A 22383-nucleotide genomic window follows, 5' to 3' on the forward strand; every position below is an offset into this window, starting at 1 on the left:
AACCTTAGCCGTGGCAGCTAGGGATTCATCAGGTCAAGTAGTTTGATATTTTAACCAACTCTTGACCTCAAAATCAATCTCGTTACAAATTACATAGGAATTTGAAATTTCCCGAAAATCGAGCAAATGGAATGGTTTGTCATTATTAAATAGACAAATTTCTGACTGGACCATGTGGTGACAGTTCTGAAGATATTTCAGTATATTGGAAGAGGCACAAAAACGTTGTTCCAAACTTGGATAAAATGCTAAAGATTCTAATCAACGCCAGCTTGTTCAGCTGGCAGTAGTCCAGTCAGCTAAAACCCACCCAGGGTTCTAGAGCCACAGAAGAAAAAGATCTTCAGCTCTTGTTAAAAGACAATTTTCCAGAGCAGCCTTGAGTGTTCGAAAACCCGCAAAAGATCAGGGAAAAATCTATGAGATGCCTCATGTCTCTTAAATCCTGCATGGTAAATGATGTTATTAAACAGTGCTTGGAGGTTTCCCAAATATTGAGATACTATTTTTTTAATATTTTGGTATGTTTCATAGTGATTTTATTTGTGTTGCTATTTTTGGTTTTTGTAACAATAAGTTTCTTAAGGTTTCTTCTCATTCAATTCTTTTTTTTTATTATTGTGCACACCACACAATAAAACTGCTAAAAATCAAGTAGCTTGATAGAATGTACTTGATTTTTCAAGCACTTGACAAATAAATACTTGACTGAACATTAAACTACAACTTGACTTGAATTTGACCTGATTTCAAGTAGTCAAGTAGCATGAATATCAAATCAACTCGTGAATCTCTATTTCAAAGATGAGAATGAATTATTTCAAATTCTTGTATCTTCTAACCGACAACGGATAGGCCTTATGTTTATATGACAAAAAATGATCAGAATGAGCACAACTTTCATCTGTCAAAGTTTGAAATGAATCTTGTAGAACACCCTGCAGACCCATAGAACGTCGTTATCTAGTCATGTCATTATCTAGCGAATGGTTTCTCATTACTCCAGATTCCTTAATTATATTTAAAGAAAAGTCGCGAACATCAACGGAGGCCGTTCATCGTCGTCGCGACCTCCATTCCTAATGAGATCCGCGAAAATCCTTTAACGACCAATCCCGGACGAATCCGGCAACCACGTGAGCCATAAATAACCCTAATGGGATATCGAGGACGGAAGAGATAATTCCTGCGACTCACGCCAAGCCAAAAAGATGAGCTTCAGGTTGCACAGACATCGAATCCCGGACTCGGGTATGTTCCCGACTTTGCCGGAGGTTGATTAGACCCGGATTTCCCAGGGGAACACCGGATGAGGAGGGGGTACCGGAGGAAACTGTGGAAAATTCAGGATGTTCGAGTTGGGAAAGTCATAACCGGATGAAACGGGGATTTCCGTGATAGTTTGATGAATTTTCACGATCGCAGTAAAACGGATACGGTTCTCATTCGTCTTCGTTTGTTTTCTTTGTTGCGGTTGTCTGTCTTGTTGTGGATTTTGTTGTCTGGGGGGTAATGACTGAAAAAAATTGGGGGCATGTTTGATATGATTCGAAAAAAAGCTTTTTTTTAAATAAAGTAGAACTTGCCTTCGTTGAAAAAACACAAATCCTGGTTTAGGTTAGAGATTCACGACTTGACTTGATATTCAAGCTACTCGACTTGAAATCAAGTCAAGTTCAAATTACTTGACTTGACTTTACTTTACTTGAAATCAAGTCAAGTTCAAATCATTCGATGTGGCTTGACTTGAAATCCAGTCAAGTTAAAATCACTTGACTTGGCTTGACTTGAAATCAAGAATATTCAAATCAAGTAGTAGTTTTTCAAAGTCAAATCAAGTCAAGTATTCATTTTTTACTTGAAAAACCAAGTACATTCTACCAAGCTATTTGATCCTTAGCTGTTCCATTGTGTAGTGTGCACATCAATGAAAAAAGGATTGAATGAGTAGGAACCTTGCGAAAACACTTTTATTTAGGAAACTCATTGTAGACAAGAACCATAAAAAAATGGAAAAACAAATAAAATCACTAAGAGCCACTGTCGAAATTTTTTTTCGTTAAGTTGCCAATCAACTGTCTCTTATGGTTATAGGAATATTTTCTTCTCCGTTTTAACAGTGAATCTCAAGTGTTTTTTACAGTGGATAATAATGTAGAACTAAGAAAGTGTCTCTAATCTTCCAGTACAAATTATGCTAGTTCAAACATTTTTTTTCGTAAAAGCGGAAAATTGTACTGAAATAATAAATTCGTGTAATTAAACTCTATGTTTCAATATATTTATTTTTATTTATTAAATTCCATATATTGGAGGCAAATCATAAACATATGGACGATTGAACAAAACGAACAAAACACTATTGATGATTTCAGAATAATGAATGAAATCAATTCCCAAACGTCAATATGATATTCCCGTCTCTGATAAATTATTTATTGCCAATAATTTTATCTAAACAGCTTTCGAAAACCGATATGAATAATTTACGATTACGATGTCAGTAGATGACCCAAAGAAGACTGATTTCATCTAATTAGTCTAAAATTGTGACAATTCAATATCGATATCGTGTTTTTTATCGTCCAAATTTAAAGGTTATATGCAATAATGAATATCCATTTTCATTACAATTATTAGGATTTCATTTTGATGATTACGTTTCGAAATAGACAGAATCTAAAAATCTTAATCTCAATATAATCTGCCCATACTAAAAAACGTTCATATTCAGACGAAACGTACGAACGTCGCTTAACATACGCCATCTAGAATTTCTTGTTCCAAACCCCCCTGATAAAGATCAGATTATCCTTGAGTTGGCCAATAAATTTTTATGTGAGATAGTAGGAAGTAGTAAACAATTGTGTTAAAATTTCATTGTTTTTCATTCGCTACGACCTTAGACTCATTCAGAAATATTAAGAATTGATAATTTAATATTTCCTGAATTTATTTATGGTGGATCGTTCCAGCAAACTCCTTTTTGACGCAATATCGTTCATTTCCCTCAAAACCAAATCCACGACCAGTTCTTCACAAACAATAATGCAATTTCGAAACAATGGGGATTTCCAAATAAAATGGACCAAAAACTGGTTTTATGGGAACACGAACTGCGAGTATTTGAAAGACCAACATGGAAATCAACCTTTTATTTCAGATGTCTGTTGCAAAAGACAATTTCGAAGTGGATATTTGTAAACACACGATTTGCCGCTTCTTGGTGCTAGAGACTTCAAAGGGGACGATGAGTTTGCTAATTTGGCTAATTTATCAACGATAGGATCGGCCAGAAATGCTAATTTGGTGAAAGATATTCTGAATTTCGGAGAAGTCGATTAAAATTAATTTGGAATATTCAAACTTCGGTGATACTTTCGTAATTTCGGTGATATTTTATTGAAATCTATTCCTTTTGTTCTATAGGATAGTAATTAAGAGATCAAAGAAAGAGAACCGTGTCTCCTAGAATTAGAATGTATAATCGTCTGAAAAATAATAATTTTTTTCTCTGAAATCGTTTAAGGATGTCTTTACTTTCTCGAAGCAAATTCAGACCACAAAATATGCTAATCCAGTATTCTGATCTGTCGCTATGTAACTAAATTTCTTGGAACTTTTTTGTTTTTTTATATAAAGGGTTTAATCTATATTTTAAGAGAAATCGATGGATTCCTCATTTTCAAATAACTAAGGTCCAATCACACGCTTATATTGAATTCTGATGTTTGCGAATCGAATTTGTTCTAATTCAAAACAACAGACCAAATCAATTCTAGGAACACCAAAACATGTGTTTCCTCTTAAACCTGTTCACGATATTTATTATTATCTTATTATACTCGCTATCTACATGTGAGATGCCCGTGTTTACATTTCTTTGTAATTTTGAAACGGATCAACATCGAATGTTTTCCAAACATTCGGTATAAGATCAAGTTCGCCTTGAGAGCAAAACAATAGACGATAGCCGGTACACTTTTCCATGGCTCCACGATCTTGATGATTGAATATAAAGTATACATATATTGGTTCCTGACTTTTATTGGTCTAGATTTATGTCGAATGTTTTTATTGCGAATCGAATTTTAATTTCTATGGTATCGATTTCACAGTGACTTTTTATTTTATTGCGTTTTGGTACCATTTTATAACTTTGATGTTGATCTTGTTGTTTTTTTCGTTTATTCTGCTTTTTGAATGAATTTTTCACTTAATGATATTTTCACGTTTCTTGATATGCTATATGTTGTGTTAAACCTTCAAAAATGTGTATATTAATTGTATTGTATTTTCTTCTGTTCTTGTTTTCTTATTTCTTAATTTTTTATCTCATCATGAATTTTTATATTAGTATTGATTTCATATTAAGATGAAATTTCCTATTTTCAAGGATCTGATTGAAATTCATTTGAATACAATTTTTTGTAGGCGTTTTTCGTCTGAGAGATAGTGTTACAAAGTAATAGAATACTGTCTATAAGGCTATTGATGACTTCAGACAATGCGGACGAAGTTTTTATCGGCGAGTTGAAGTATTTCATGATAAATAAAGTTGTGTTCATGTTTTCTGTTGTTGTCGTTATTGGGTGAATAGGATAAGGTCTCACGTGGCCTTAGTCCCGAAATTTATAGTACTTTGCGTCCTAGGTTCTATTCTTCTCCTAAGAAAACTTCAACAAATTCTTTTCAACTACTCGACAGTGCGATATTTTAGCAAACCGTTGGAATTTTCTAATATTGTATCGGAAATTTTATCATGCAATGAATATATTTTGAATGCACATTGTCGAGTAGTCTTTCGATAATTGAAGTAAATGGCCTGTAAATCACATTTTAGTGGCTATTATTCAATGAATCACAGTGATAAGAACAAATAATTATAAGTTGAAAAAAAAATGGGACAATGCTCCAGATACGCTTATATGGTTTTCAACACGTAATTATTCGACTACGATGGATAACAATAGTTTCATTATTATTTCAGGGTTCTCATGCGTAGGCATAGCCGATTTGATTTTCTCCGATTTATGGAATGCTATCGAGAGTAAAAGTTCTGATATCGCACGATCGGTAGAAACAATGGAAAAATGTGGTTTCGCGTTGTGGCGATCTGATAAACGATATCCCTTTCATTTTCAAGAATATTGGTTTTTTAACAACGAATATCGTATGATGTACTGTTGTTTTTGTGATCATTTCATCACAATGTTGAAAGAGGTATTTTGTGGTGAGACTTGATGGTGTGGTGCCTGACTCTCTAAGTAATCATTTTCCCGAGAATCTGATTGGAAGGGGATTCTTTTGAATGGCCCTCAAGAAGTCCTGATTTGTCACCTCTATAATTTTTTGTGGGGGTAATTTTAAGAGTGCCGTGTTTAAGACTGTAGCTACTCCTCTGTAAGCTCTACGCTTTAGCCTCAAATCTTAGGAGAAGTAAGAGAAAATGTTGAATAAAGGATTATTTATTTAGAGACGAACATAACTCATTTCGAACATCTATGTAATTGATCAAAATTCGTTCATAAACTGGACCAACTGATATTCTCCACTTCCGACAAGTTTTTTATGGTCACGGGTTCAACCAGTAAAAGCTTTTGAGTGTACAACTTTTTTTCCGCCGTTTTGCAATAGGTGGCTATAGCGGTAATTAGTGGTAGTCGAAATAAATAGATCGTAGATGTCATACAATAAGCTTAGATATTTGTGAACATAACGCCATCGAAATATTAGTCGATTTGTGTCTGCATCATAAAGTTATTCTCGATTAAACATGTTAGCTTACGAGCCAAATTCTCATCATTTGCTGGAGATTTTAATTTCTGATTTAAATATGAAGAAATCTGCGGCTGGGGCTAATCGAATGCTCTCAAATATCTATGGTGAGGCTGCTATTAGTGAAAGAACGTGCCGAGGGTGGTTTCAACACTTCAAGAACGATGATTTTGACGTCGAAGACCAGCATGGAAGTGGAAGAAAGAAGGTTTTCGAAGATGCAGAATTGGAGGCATTACTTGATCCATACTCGTGTCAAACGCAACAAGATTAGGCAGGATCATTGGAAGTGACGCAACAAGCCATTTCAAAGCGCCTGTTAGTCATGGGAATAATTCAGAAACAAGGAAATTGGGTGCCGTACGAGTTGAAGCAGAGATATGTTGAACGGCGTTTGTTTGCTTGTGAACAGCTGCTTGCAAGGCAAAGACGGATGGGTTTTCTGCATAGCATTGTGACTGAAGACAAAAAATGGGTTCATTCCGATAATCCCAAGCGCAGAAAGTTACGGGGATATCCCAGCCATGCTTCCATGTCGTCGACCAAACCCGTTATGTTGAAAGATTCGTCTTTGCTTTCGAAAAAGGCTTCAACCTCGGCAATCACTTCTCCATTAGATCCAAATTTCTTTTCCCGGACTGGGGACCATATCTGGACCCCACCAATTTCGACCAGATCTGTTGTGGGCTTTTCAATGTCGATTTTTAATTGCAGAAAATATGGATGAATCAAAATTGTAAACAAACGAACTAAATTAAAAAATCCAGCTAATCAAGCTATCAAAAATCTGTACGTTCTCCAGTGTCCTTGATTAACTTGAGTAATCAATTCAAACAAGTATAACTGTCGATTGTAATGACAAATATTTATCGACCTGTCCCAACTAATTATCACTTTCCTGACATTAACCAAGGTCACGTCTTCATATCAAATGTGAACCTATCCCGATAACACCAATAAAAAAGGTTATTAAAACATAGCAAACCACATGCAATAAAAACAACTGGTTTAATCGTATCCTGTTGTATTTTAAAATTGGACTGACATTTGAAATATCGAACCTGCTGTTGTTGTTATCTGAACAAATCATGCTCGATTCGAAACTGCTCATTGTGAATAGTGAATTGCATCTCTGTATTTGCAATAATCGTTCTGCATTGAACACCGTTTTGACTCTGTTATTTCTGGCCACAATTGCGAAATTGACGTTTGAAGAGTGACAACCGCATTGAATTGTCTTATTGTGTTGCAGAACGATTTTATAATCGTTATGAGAGTTGTATATCTCTTTTGGTGCACGAACGTTCCATTATTAAATTTTGATCTAAATATTTTACATCAGATTTGGCTAATTGTCTGCAATAATAAGCTGAATTGCATCAGATATTTTACGTAAAGAGAAATACATAGTACGCTCGCAGGCTCACTTTGGTGATGTGAGGTCTTGCTCTCAAAAACGCAGTTGATGCTTCGAACTGTTATGAATAGGTTCGTTGAAAACTTTTCTACATCAAGTCATATAAGAATCAACCGGTATTACAACTTGGAAGTCTTATCAATGCTTAATTTCGATGTGCATCCAGAAAAAAAAATTCCATAATGCTGTTGATTTTATAACTTTCCTTTTTTACTATCTTAACAAGTTAGATACCTAATACTTCACTCATTAAGTCTATAAACCAGTAAAAACACGTTTTCCTTAAAAATTTGATTTCATTCGTCAACATAGCCACCTTCATCAAGAGAGAAACATGTACCCCAATGTCCAACTTTTTACAACTTTTCCTGTTGGAAGATTCGTCTATGTCTTCATCAGAGCCAAATTTATTTCCCCAGAGCAAAAAAAAAATTAGGACTATTGAAATTTAACTAAACATTAGATTCATTGATGTTCTCTACCATAGATAATTATCTTTTACCATTGCATCATGGGCATCTCGGGCTGATTTAAATACTATACTGTTAAACGGGCCAATCATATGATGTTATAGAAATTATAGTGCTTTTTTGCAAGAGTTTGTACAAAACGTTCCACATTGTCTTCACCGTTGCTTCTTCATATTCGGTCCCCTCTTTCTTTTTCATATTGTCCTCCCAATCTTTTAGTATCAACGTCAATTCTTCTAAGCTCCCTTGTTCATTAAATTTATATTCTCGTTCGCAGCAAAAATCCATAAATATTTCCCAAATATATTTGTGACTCTATGTTGATTTCTGGGAATTTGAATTGATGCGAATTTACTTCTCTAGCATTGTCTGAAATTGTTTCAAATTCTTATAGTTCAGAGTTAACTGTTGCTTAGGTTTAAAGTCCAGAAAATAAATTTCCGTTTTTATATAAAAAAAAAATTACTGCTTTAATTGTATTTAATAATTACCAAAAAACATATGTGAACTCAGACAATACCTGAAATATTATTTATCAAGCTTCATGGTTTGTTACACATGGCTATTCATGGTCAAAAGATCTGATGGAATATCATTTAACATAGTTTTTTATGTCAATTATTTTATTAATTGAATAAATGAAAATTACTCCGGGAGTAAAAATATCATTACAATTACATTATTTCACGCAATGTTGTTGTTTTTCTGGCAGATCTACTCATACAAAAATTTAGAATTAGATGTTTCCCATATTGAACTCGATCTTTATTTGTTGGAAATTCATTTTAAATCGAAAATTGTTTTTTCCAGTTTTTAATTCTGTAAATTAAAGTTATTTCTAAAAATCTGAAGAAGCTACAACTGTGTAGCGGAACAAATGTAATTTGTACCTAGAATAAAACAGTTGAACTAGAATAACTGTCAAATATTCAAATCTGGGTTGCCGCTGTCATTTCAACATGCACCCATTGTAAATATTTCGGTTCCTATTCCGAAATCGCTCCCAATTTCAAAACTTCTTCGCACGAACATCAAAGCAGAGCATACCCAGTGATTGAATTAATTATTTCACCTGTTCCCATCATCGCTAATCCTACTGCCTCAATAAAACATAGCATCGCTACGCTTAAATCGCTAGTCTCAGCAAACATCGTAAAACTCTTGTAAAGTGAATCGTTTATTAACTTTATTTATCCAATACGCGACTAGTTATATTTGCCGGGCTCTTGTTTAAATTATATTACACAATAAAAACAAATTACCGGCTTGTTTAAGTTAATCAGAATGCTGACGTCACAAGTCAGTGAAGCGTTGGTTGGAAAAACATCGGCGGGTTTCTTCGAAAATTAGAAAGGAGATCGCAGATCGCACTTTTCGGACTCAAGGAAATTGAATTTTAGGTGTAATTGGGTCATTACTTTTATGTCCTTCTTACCCTTGAGAGCTTCCTCTAATAAATCATCTTCGTAGATTAGCGTTTTGGAAAGTTTGGACGCGTTGAGATATTATCTAGAGTAAATAATCGAATCTTGAAATCATTTTGGTAGGATAATTTGAAAATTGCCGAGAAAATCATGAAGGTTGGAAGTTTCCATCTCATGTATCTACTTACTTCTCAGTTCTTTCAGCATTGCGTATTTCAGTATTTTTGCCTTGTTCTAAAAATTGTTCTTTTCCGTAGATTAGCGTTTGGAAGAGTTTAGACGCGTTTCGATATTATATGGAGTAAATAATAGAATCTTGAGATCAGTTCTTTCAGCATTGCGTATTTCAGTATTATTGCCTTGTTCTACAAATTTTTCTTCTTCATAGATCAGCCTTTGGAAAAGTTTGGACGCGTTGAGATATTATCTAGAGTAAATAATCGAATATTGAAATTATTTCGGTGGGACAATTTGAAAATTGCCGAGAAAAGCATGAAGATTAGAAGTTTCCATCTGATGTATCTTCCTCTCAGTTCTTTCAGCATTGCGTATTTTTGCCTTCTTCTGCAAATTTTTCTTCTTCGTAGATTAGCGTTTGGGAAGTTTGGACGCGTTGAGATATTATCTAGAGTAAATGATCGAATCTTCAATATACAGGGTGTTTCCTAAACATGCGGCAAAAATTCAGGGGGTTGTTCCTTGGACTATTCTAAGAATATTTTGTCCTTTGATGATTTTTGAAAAACCTATTTGTTTCGAAGAAATAGGGGAAACAAAATCTCAGATAATAACATTTTATTATGAAAAATTACATGAAAATTCAACTCAACCTACAAAAACTGTTGAAAATGACCACCTCTAGCCAGCATACAAGCATCCAATCTTCTCCTCATTGACTGCCGAACCCTTTCAAAAACACCAGGATCATTTCTTATTAAGTTACACCCAGCTAATACATCACAAAACGAATTCAAATGAAAACCGTGTTTAATCTGTATTCCTTTACCATCTGCACTTATCAATTTTTAGTCAAAAAACTGACCGTTTTTAGTAATTGGAATGTTGTTAAACAAATTTAAAAATAAATTGTACCTACTTAGTAAACACAGTGCGGTACGCATTTTTATTTAAACTATTATTAATTTTAAAAATATGAAAAATGTTGTTCGCCCTGTATCTTCGAAACAAAGAGGTTTTTCAAAAATCATCCAAGGACAAAACATGCTTAAAATAGTCCAAGCAACAACCCCCTGAACTTTTGCCGCATGTTTAGGAAACACCCTGTATTTTGGAAGGATAATTTGAAAATTGCCGAGAAAATCATGAAGATTCGAAGATTCCATCTGATGTACATTCTTACTTTTTTCAGCATTGCGTATTTCAATATTTTCGCCTTGTTCTACAAATTCTGTCCTTGTTGTGGACGTTTTGAATTATCATATACTATCTGTAAATCATATTGACCCACTGAAATATTGAATTTTGGTATATTATTACTTTTAATATACCCAAATCGAAAATATTCAGGATGTACCTGTGTGGAATTTCAATATTCTCATTAGAAGGTTACTACTAAATTGAAAGTTATGTAAGCATTTCATAATATTATTTATTAATACTGAATGCCTATCACTATGTTTATCCACTCATTTCAATTGTAAATGAACTATCCTCGAGCCAAATTTCTTCAAAGCATATAAGTAAACTTTTACACGATGCGATCAATATCTATGAAATTCTAGTTAAAGTATTCCCGTTGATACATTTTGATTTTGCCTTTTGATCAATTTTCTTGCATAATTCTTCTTTGCGAATGTAAATAATCATTTTCCACACTACATTGATATGTAGTGTGGGAAATTATAACATTTTCTAATAGTTCTCAATATATCTCCTTGCTTTTCTCTAACACATATATATTTTTTTATTTTTTAGTAGTCTGAATATTACTTCTCTCCACTACGCAGCTTCTATTCTCTATTCTATTTTCTTTTGATTCCTAATAATATCAGTCATAATTTTCTTTACCACACATCTTGGATTTTCATTGCTAGAAAATACGATACGTGAATTTAAGAAAGAACCAAATCATTTCGGCAATCCTCTCTTTGTTTTATGAACGTTTGGTGAATCCTGTCTTCAGTGAATAAATATATATATTCTTTTGAGAAAGAGCAATACAAAATATTAATTTCAAACAATCAAGCATATGTGTCGATGAATCTCAGTATTAGCAGAGGAAATGTAACGGGGCATCATACATTTCAACGTATGATACAAGAGAACAGATAAAAACCTCAGCAAAAACTCTGTCTCCCCGTATCGGTGTAGTGACTGGTTTGTGTAAACGTTTACAGAATAAGCTGACATAATTTATATTGAAGGACTTCCTCTTCAACCAAAACAAAATTTCCTTTATCCTCTCTTTTCGGTTGACGACTCTATAATTTCCAATTGGATCCTAAAACAAAAAAAAAAGAAGCAGAAAGGAGTACTAAATATTAGTTTTCATTATATCGATTTGAAGTTAACTACCCATTCTAAAAAAGAATCTGAAACTGAATGGATAGCTTGGAAACCATCATGAAATTTATAAATCGGACAATCATTCACCAAGTGGTCAATGGTCTCTTCTACACCACACTCACATAGTGGGCTATCAATAGAACGCCATTTGAAGAGTGTACTATTACAACGACCATGACCAGTTCTAAGTCTATTCAAAAATAAAAAAGTATTATCGCTTCTTATTTCATATGTGCTTTGATGCCCTATCTTTGAGCCCTCAGTACAACAATCGTCTACAGTAGCATTTACCATTCTTTCACCAGTGTTTTCTATCACCATTAAATTTCTCTACACTCTAAAGAGTTCCATACACGGCGACGCTTCTCTACACCTTGCGCGATAACTAAAGGTGCTCCAACGTATACCTTTCCTCCCAGTTTTTAATAACTGTCAGAGCCACCTTCGTTACGGAAAATATTGCTGGTATTTGAATAAATACGTCGTTCTGATTCCAGCTCGGAGATTCCATTAAAGCGATCCCTGGTCTAGACGAAGCACGAACATCCCCCAATAACAAACCGAGGGATCGTATGACGCGCATCTGTCCCTTTCGCCCCACTGACCCAGAACATCGTGCGTCAGATTCTAAAACTCGAGGATCCGGATATAGAAAGAGGAATAAAAATAAACGGGGTATTTTCTGCCAACTGGGTAGTTTTGTCGATCACAACACAATATTCGCTATTCGTAACAAAGTGGAGTGAAGTTTGGATGCAGTACTGTCAGCTTACGTTAGAACCACGTTGAAAGAATCTAGACTCTGGAAGATAATTCCCAATTTCCTTCCATCGGCAAAGACGCCGAGTTGGTCCCTCCAAATACTGAGCATGACCTCGGAACCGTGAATATTCGGTTTGGCCGTCGACATGGAAGCATGGCCGTGATATCCCCATGATTTTCTGCGCTTGGGATTATCGTAATGAACTCATTTTTCGTCTCTAGTCACAATGCTATGCAGAAATCCCTTCCGTCTTTGCCTCGCAAGCAGCTGTTCACAAGCAAACAACGCCGTTCAACATCTCTCAGCTTCAACTCGTACGGCACCCAATTTTCTTGTTTCTGAATCATTTCCATAACTTTCAGGCGTTTTAAAATGCCTTGTTGCGTCACTACCAATGATTCTGCCAATTCGTGTTGTGTTTGACTCGAGTCTTCATCGAGTAATGCCTCCAATTCTGCATCTTCGAAAACCCTCTCTCTTCCACCGCCATGCTGGTCTTCGACGTCAAAATCACCGTTCTTGAAGCGTTGAGACCACTACCGGTATGTTCTTTCACTAATAGTGGCCTCACCATAGGTATTTGAGAACATTCGGTGAGCCTCAGCCGCAGATTTCTCCATATTAAAGCTGAAAATTAAACCTCCCGCAAATGACTATAATTTGGCTCGAAAGCTGATATGTTTAATCGAGAATAACTTCATGATGCAGACACAAATCGACAAATATTTCGATGGCGTTATGTTACCGTTTCAGCGATCAGTTCGAAGTAGAAAACGTTGTATTATACACTAAACACCATTGATTTATATGAGGTTTTCACTATTATTCTTTCAAAGAGTTCGTCCTTTTTCATAATTTTTTTTGGAATGGGATAAAAAAAGAATTAGATGATTTTTTTTCGAAAAATGAATATGTATATGCTTGAAATAACTTTTGCAAAAAGAATTTTTATATAAAAATATACAAAAAGTCTTGTCGAAGGCTGAAAATGCGTTTTTTCTAAAATTTTGAAGACGTAAAAACATATTTTTAATTCTTGCATGTGGTAGAAAAGACGGTAAATCAGAGGAACGTTTGAGATTGCTATACTCAACCTGAAAATTGGTGAGATCTCAAAAACGCTGAGAAGACAGGAGTAATTGAACTTTGGCAGATCACGAGAAAGACACGTGGTATAAAAGTATAAACTCCTCTTAACGCTGTCATCATAAACGTTTTCTCCGTTTCGCTCCGTTTTGACTTTACATTCAATCGTGCTTCAAATAGTGGCGTCGTCTTCTACGCGAGTTGATCTTCTAAACGGGAACAATAAGTCGGACGTAATGCCGGCACAGAAGGATACCAGCGTGGGCTGAACAGATAGACGAATCGATAAGAGCCAAGCGAGCTTCAACTCTTCAATTATCCCAAAGACCGGAGAACTCAGTGAGAAATTGTCGTAAAAGTCCTGTAGCAGAAATTGGCGCGGGGAATGTATTTGATGCTGTCGAAATTGAATCTTGGCAAGGCTCTTAAGACGATGTGAATCAATTGCTGTAAATAGGGGATTTAGAGCTGCTTCAGATTGGGTTAGATGAGGCTTCAACAGTTGTGCTACTTCAGCGTAGTTGAAGTAATCAGGAGTTTGAGATTTAACATAATCGTTATAATGTTTTTTCGTTTTTCAAATCATTGAGGTGTTCCACAAGGTAGTATTCTAGGGTCAGTTATGTTCCTATTGGTTCAATAAGAATAAAATAAATAAGTACTCTTAACGACTGATTTCTTGAATCAATTACCTTCGATTGATTGAACAATCTTTTCTCCTTTTATTGTCAATTTATTTAAAACCTGAGAAATTCTTCCTTATTTCGCCCTCTTCGTTTGAAGCAGCTTTTTGAATCTTTTCCAATGTAGGATCATCTAAACATTCCCTTTATGTACCCGCAAGTGTTCTTCCGCAAGGCAATGTTCATGGATCAGTTCTTTTTGGATTGTTTCAATAGAAATCAAAATAGTTGGTAAAATAATCAATTGTCAAATCCAGTATGAATGCGATGAGGAAATGTGCAAAGTATATTTGCAGAATTTGTTTATGCATCATCTAATTTCGACTTTTAATGCTTGGATCTTGGATGGTAGCAAGTTTATTCTCATAAAGCTGTATCTTCAAAGGACCTCACTGCTAAAAGTCCAAAAAATTATCGAATCAGAAGAACGCAGTATTCATTTCTTGTCACAAAACAGGGATGATTGCGTTATCAAGTGTTCAAAGCTAATGTTATTGGATATTAACAAGAAAGCGTTCATTTACTGATTGCTATAGAATTATAAAAAAAGTGTAGAGACACCGGTACATCGAAAATCAATCTTTTATTTTCATCTTGAGACGTTCTTAACAACAGGAAGAAACCTACTTGTGCATGTACCGGTTTCGGTTCACGTGTATCCGATAATCGTAAAACCAAGAATTCCATATTGACATCTGGGACGTAGCACTATACTTCAATCAGCACTCTGGTTGATTTCGATAATAAAAGTTTTTTATTATGGAAAACAATCACTCAGACAATTACACTCATTATGAACTCGTTCCAGGAAAATAATAGGTGTTTTCTTTAATTTTTTTCATGTAGCTATATTGTCGGATATATCTTACTTATGGCGATCCTAAAGGATTCACCTCTCGAAAATTGAAGATGAAACTGGGTGACCATTTAGAATTATTGAATATCTTTATATTTCTCAACTTTGCATGATTTATTTGTGTAGACTGTTTCCAAAAAGGTTTTTTTTTCTAATCAGCAATCATAGCTGAACAAACAGAGAAATCTGAAGGGAATAAGAAAGAGTTTGAAATGTACTTGCCTAAAGCTAATTTTTAATTAAAAATTACATTCTTTCCATAATATGGTATTTTATATGTGGCAGCAGCGGCTACATATACATGTAGGCTTGGTTAATCGATCGTCAAGAGGTATGATTCGATTACCTGGCCTTTCGTCTTTTTCTCCGAGACTTTGTTGGATTTGTAATAATTAAACTCTTTTGAATGACAAAGCCACACTTATACAGTACAAACTCAGTATTGAGAAGTTCCTAATTACGTCTTAATTACAAGTTTTTCACTACGGTACTGAATTTCGTCTTCAATTAGAGTCTTCGTCGCACTTCAAGTTTTCGGTCGTCTCGTCTCTAACTTTTTCGTGACTCGTCTTATTCTAACTCGCAAACCGTTTTACGTCGTGCGTCTTATGTCTTGACCGACCGACCGAACTTAGTCTTAACTCGACTTCGACTTAACTTGAACTGTCCACTGGCTGGAACTTACTGACCTCTCCTGAATATCGACTTCCCTTCTTCCGGCTTGACCACACCCTTAGCACCACTCCGATATCGGGGGAAAGTACCAAGTACCACCCCTAGTCCAATAAGAGTTTTGCCGTACCGCCCACAAAGCTATTCGCGGATTCTTGGAAATCGAATATTCTCGAAGGGCTCGATAAGCAGATGTGACATCCGGTACCCAACCCCCAGTAAATCTCTGAAGATTTACAAACTTGAAGAATTAACACTTACTTTCTATGTTATATACATTCCCTGTAAATCCATTGAAACTGTCATGCCCTCGACGCTTGAAGAAACTAATAGTTCTCCAAGCATCCTGTTGATCATCTCAATTATTTACAGGGAACAATAACTGGATCCTACTCCTACATACATAAAACATCGAATTTGTTACGTTGGTCAGGTGAACAAAGATAGCTATATTCTAATAAGGTTAGAGTAGAAGCTACCGACCAAGGAATAAAAGACAAGAGAGCGCAGACTTGTTCAAGGGATCCTACTAGGCGCTGTTGCCACTTTGTGCAGCCGTAACGAAGCGATTTAACCATTTTTGAAAATGGAATTCAAATTTATTTCTATAAATGAACACCATTGAGAAGATTCCCCCAATTCAAGTTATTCTTTCTTTCCAGCAACTCAAAGATGAACTCTGCGAGGTGGTCTCGGAGATGGAATCCCTGGACACAGGGGAGGACGGGAAAAATAGCAACAAGGCCAAGATGATGTCGATCGGTCGGAAGAAGTTCAACATGGACCCGAAGAAGGGCATCGAGTTCCTGATTGAGAAGGGCCTGCTGCAGCTCACCCCAGAGAGCGTGGCGCAGTTCCTGCACAAGGGCGAGGGCCTGAACAAGACCGCCATCGGGGACTATCTGGGCGAGAAGAATGACTTCAACGAGAACGTCCTACAGGCGTTTGTTAATCTGCACGACTTCACCGATCTTATCCTGGTACAAGCTTTACGGTAAGTGAGAGTTTTTCGTTTTTCGATGGTCTGTGCAGAAATCTGCAGATATTTGTTAAAGGTTGGAACGGATAGATAGCGCTGAGGAGGATATATTACTTCGAACTACGTGACTGTACGTTTTATACTTAGACCAAAAAGATTCATAAAATACATGCTTTAACTCGAAAAAAAAAGGAAAAAATTAATTACAAAACAGAAAGAGAAAGTAATCGAAATTAAAATTTAGGTGAATCTTTATACAGCTGCAATTTTTCAATATCAAAATGAAACCTCTCATCGGAAAACCCTTTACTATTTTATAAATCGATATTTATTATTTTTCTTCCCGCAGACAATTCTTGTGGAGCTTCAGACTACCGGGCGAGGCGCAGAAGATAGACAGGATGATGGAGTGCTTCGCTAAGCGGTACTGCGATTGCCAGGGCGAGAACAACATTTTCGAAAACTCCGACACTTGTTACGTTCTCTCCTTCTCCATAATCATGCTGAACACCAGCCTTCACAATCCCAGTGTGAAGGACAAGCCGACGGTTGAGCAGTTCATCAACATGAACCGCGGTATAAACCAAGGGCAGGATCTTCCCAGGGAGTTGTTAGTGGTGAGTGTGCACTAGGACAGTGAGGAATGGACTCTCGTTCATTGCTCCGCTTTCTTTATGTTGTTGAGGCTCAATTGGCTACCTGTAACTGATCAGATACATTTGTGTTATAAAGAGCTGGTTTCGAGTGTATAGATCTTTCTATATAAGATACTCCTAAATTGGAGGGACAAAGAAAATGAAAGATTCGTTAGATGATTTTAAGAAAAAAGAGTCCAATAAAGACCAGCAAACGCCCTTTTTTCGAGATACTGAGTATTTCTTGTAGTCCTTCTTTTTTGTGATGATTATGATATATCGAATCTTTATTAATCTTCGCTACATATTATGGGTAAATAAGTACCAAAACTTAATATTAATCCATTCCATACAGTTCACTTACTGGATCTTTAGAATAATTTGGATTTTCCTGAAGATTACTAGATAATTTTTTGAAATTTTTCTCGAAATCGATAACAGATACGACAAAACTACAAAAAATCTAAAATTGTGGAGTGGACCAAAGTTTCTTTTTACATTTTCATAAATTATCAGTGGTCCACTAAAAAAAGTACTAGATGAAAGAAGCGGGCACTGTTCCAGAAAAATATCACCCTGTAGATTTGTATCCAAAATTAGCATATCACATGATGAAGACTTCTATTAAGTGAAATATCTTATGAAGGGAAGATGCTATGAGAAAAAAATCCAAAACAAAGCGTTTGTGGGCACAGGTTTCTAAGACCTTTATTTTCTTAAAACGAACCGAGGAATCTGGCATTTAAGTTTGTACCTCCGATTTAGGCACACCCTGTATATCATTCAGAATAGATAACGCGAGATTACAATGCGCAACTCGATATGTCAAGTGACAGTTGACTAATGAGGCTACTACAAAGCAAATCGTTCCAATAATTTCAAATAAAAATGATTTTTCTTTATGTGTTATTCTTAAATAGTGGTCCAACACACCGAGTTTAAAACATGGTTCCGTAGATCGTGGCTCACTAATAAACTTTGTTCATAAATGTATGTCAGATGTCATTTTTGAAGCAAGTTCAGCTGACCTAAACATTTTTCTTCCAACTGCAACGCTCCTCTAACTTTCCAATACGTTTTCTGTAGATAGATTCGTCTAGTTTTCGAAATAGGCTTCATCCTCATCAATAACTTCTTCATAGAGCCAAATTTCATTCCCTGGAGCAATTTTTAAACGTTGCTGTCGATAGAGCAAAGTCTGATTATCACTTATCATGCCCTTACTCTGCTCACACAGTATTTTTCCCCATAAAAAAACAGTGTTTCAACTAATGTAGCCTTATTTGACCTTCAATATCTCGATCCAGACTCAACTCTGTATTCAAAATTTTGACACGCATCTGTGGTGCCATCTGTGCCCCAGGCCCGGGACTTATTGAGTAACATATTGTGCACCTTTGAAGCAGAATAAAACACAAACATAGCTCGGTAGCCAAAATATTCCCACACAGTTGTATGAACCATCTAATTACAAATATGTTTCACATGTACTCTACGATTTTTTTTGGCAAAGAGCAAATCCGATTTGTCAAATTCAATACATTTTAACTAGGCAACAAATATCATCTCTCAACTGAATAATTCATCATATTTTTCTTCATTTCCAATGAAACTGAACACCTAATTCGTTTTTCAATATCCTCCAGAGGTTGATTCATATGTCAAGTTCAGTTGATGCGAACGTCTCAAAGACAACTTTAAATTAACCTGAAAATTTTATTTTTCGATAACTGTTAACTATATGAGAAAATTGATAAGAGTTGAATATAAATTTTATTAACTCACAAATAAAGTAAATAAAAATTGAATGATCTTAACTTCATTCTAAAAGTAGAGAAATAGAAATAAGAGAAAAATAATGCTAAGTGAGATAATAAAGATACAATACATGATATTCTAAGAAATGAGAAAAAGTACATAAGTACCTGGCTTTTGAGAAAACATTTGGGGGAAATCGAATGGTAGTTTCAATGCAGCATTTCCACATTTTAATTATGCTTTATCTTGCAGGGTCTTTACGACAGCATAAAAGCAGAACCTTTCAAAATACCAGAAGACGATGGAAACGACCTGATGCACACCTTCTTCAACCCTGACAAGGAAGGATGGCTTTGGAAGCAGGGCGGAAGGTACAAGAGTTGGAAGAGGAGATGGTTCATCCTCAACGACAATTGCTTGTATTACTTCGAGTACACAACGGACAAAGAACCTCGTGGTATCATCCCGTTAGAAAACATTTCTGTTCGCGAGTGTACCGATCGGCAAAAACAGCACTGTTTCGAACTTTACGCCAGTGGGGGCGCAGACTTCATAAAAGCATGTAAAACTGACTCGGAAGGTAAAGTCGTAGAAGGTAAACACACAGTGTACAGGATGTCAGCGAGCAGTGAAGAAGAAAAGAGTGAGTGGATGAACCGTTTGAGGCAGAGTATTAGTCACAACCCCTTTTACGACATGTTGGCTAGTCGGAAGAGGAAAGCTCAACATCACATGCTACAGGGAAAAAATTGATTGACGAGAGTGCGTAGATTCTTGAGTTCGTGTATGGATTACTTCTATTCCCGTTTATACTTACCATTGCAGAATAAATTCGAATTGTTTTGAATTTTTCTAAAGTACAAATTTTATGTGGTTTTAAAAAGTATCTCACAAAATTTTATTTGGAAGAATCAACATCAACTATATCGGCAGCATAAAACAAAAGTTTATATTGCTATTACCACTGATTCCATTTACACTTGATGATTGATTTGTAACCGAATATTAGGTTTAAAAGTCAATATGTCAAACGATATGACATTTGTATCATTAACTGTCACTTATCCAAGTGATCATTATGAATTTTCTTCTACAATAATTTTATTGTGATTTTTTAATTCTGTTGAATGAATGAAAATATTATTTGTAGCATTATTTTATGCAGATCTTCAATAGATACAACATTTTTTGTGATATATAGAAATAATAGTAACTTTTTGGATGAATACATGTTTAAAATTTGATTGGTGATATTGAAGATCTGCGTTAAAAATGCCGTCCAAGAAATTTTCTTTTAAAATCTTCATACCTAGTGACTGACCAAGGCTAGTGTTTGTTATATTTAGCTTAATGGTATATTCAACACCAAGATTTGCAATAGTTTGAAAATTTACATTGGTGTGCCATAGCACCTAAATTGAAGCAAAGTGATACTGACCAACTGTAGGTAAAGGAGAATATAATTTTTATGAAGGCTTGCTAATGTTTTGAGTCTTTGTATTATATTTTGTACATAGTTATTGTCTTGTGAAGGTGATCAATAAATAATCTTGAGCAGCGAATTAATGTTCTGATAACGCATATCAGTTCCATTTAAATGTTTTGAAAAACTTTTCTCATTATATTTCGTACTAATTCACATAAGGAACCTATTTCATATTTTGAATATTCCATGTAATCTCACACATAATATATTATATTTGAATATCGCATAGACAATACAATTTATGAAACTGTTCATGTTTCATCTTCTACATAATATATTTTCTAATTTTTCTGTGAAAATATTTTTATCTTTTGCTAGTTAATTTTTGGTGGAATAAACAGTATATTATTCCTAGTCGATAAGGTGAGGAAAGGAATTTGTGCCGTTATTTATGTTAATTTTTTGTAAGATATATTTATTGAAGTTTGTTTCATAGTGTATAAAAGATATTGTAGAAAATTATAAATTCTGTTCTTTGTGTAAATAAATATTATTTGTAAAATGTCTTTTAATTCAGGATGATCAATTAATATCAATTTATTTATAGTTTATTTTTGAAGGAAAGAAATAACATTCTAACCTACATTTTAGCATCCTTCTATACATAGCTTTTCAGAATTTGGCAGCATGGAAATAATGATAATCAGATTTAAATTCTGGTATATGATACATTCAAAATGATAGTGAATTTCAAGGTGGTGAACATTTCACATCATTATCGACCTCTAATGAGTTTACTGAAAAATGAGAAAATCAGTTCATTCTAAATGAAATTGTTACATGCTGAAGTAATAATCACAAATTTGGAGAAGTAGTTCATTTTTTTTTACTATGAATAATAATCGATTCGGCTGTAGATTTGGAAGTTTCTAACCTATAAAAATTATCCATATATAACTGACAAAGAAACTGTAACACCCAGAAGGAGCTGTTTAAATTCTAATTTTTTTTTTTGGTTAAACATAGATACTATAGCAAGGAGTAAATGATTGAAATTTGAAAAAAAAACGAAGAGTTTACAATTTTTTTTAATAAATTTGATAATGATTTGTTTGTCCACCGCGATTATCTATACACTCCCCAACACGTCTCGGCATTGATGCAATAAGATGGTCTATTTCTTCTTCAGGAATACTATCCCAAGCTACCTGTACTTTATGTCTCAGAGCCGCCAAAGTCTGTGGAGGCTGGGGTAAATTTCTAAGCCTTCTACCCATGATGTCCCAAACATGCTCTATGGGCGAAAGATCGGGGGATCTGGGCGGCCATGGCAAAAGATTCACATGGGTCCCTTCCACAAAGTTTGAACTAACTCTGCCAACATGAGGTAGGGCATTATCTTGTTGAAATATTGGATTCTCGAGCTGGTTAGATAAGGCAGAACATATGGCTCCACTATTTCTTGAAGGTAACGCAGCGCTGTCATGTTACCTCGAATAAAAACTAAAGGTGTCCTACTTGCATGTGCATCTCATACCATAACGCCTACTGTCCGGTGTACATTACGCTCAACATCAAACTGAGGTTCACATCTTTCTCCCCGACGTCGTCTAACCCTTCTTCTGGCATCATGTGCACCCAAGGAGAATCAAGATTCATCAGAAAAGACGACCATATGCCATTCAACATTTCAATGTTGACATTCTCTGCACCACTGTTATCGTTGCCGGCGATGCTCAATCGTCAGAGGTAACACAAGGTGGGGTCGATAATGCTGCAGTTCAAAAGACCTTATCCGGCGGTAAACTTTTCATTATGCCTACATAAAAATTTCAATAACACTGCTAGAAGTCAATTCAATATAACAATAACGTCTCCTCCATTTGTTGTTGACTAAATTATTCAACTTT

General features: G+C 35.2%; 1 protein-coding gene across 3 annotated transcripts in view; it reads left to right on the forward strand.

Annotated features, from left to right (window-relative positions):
• The window catches only part of LOC123681689 (cytohesin-1), a 112283-nt gene extending 91248 nt beyond the window's left edge, over positions 1 to 21035 (forward strand). For all 3 annotated transcript variants that reach the window (XM_045619931.1, XM_045619930.1, XM_045619932.1), the window contains 3 exons: positions 16338 to 16669; positions 17004 to 17271; positions 19300 to 21035. In XM_045619931.1, coding sequence (XP_045475887.1) covers positions 16338 to 16669; positions 17004 to 17271; positions 19300 to 19800 — 1101 coding nt within the window. In that variant the 3' untranslated portion in view covers positions 19801 to 21035. The remainder of the gene's footprint in view (positions 1 to 16337; positions 16670 to 17003; positions 17272 to 19299) is intronic.
• Positions 21036 to 22383: the final 1348 nt, after the last annotated feature.

The sequence above is a fragment of the Harmonia axyridis genome, chromosome 6 (assembly GCF_914767665.1).
Source record: "Harmonia axyridis chromosome 6, icHarAxyr1.1, whole genome shotgun sequence".
NCBI lineage: Eukaryota > Metazoa > Arthropoda > Insecta > Coleoptera > Coccinellidae > Harmonia > Harmonia axyridis.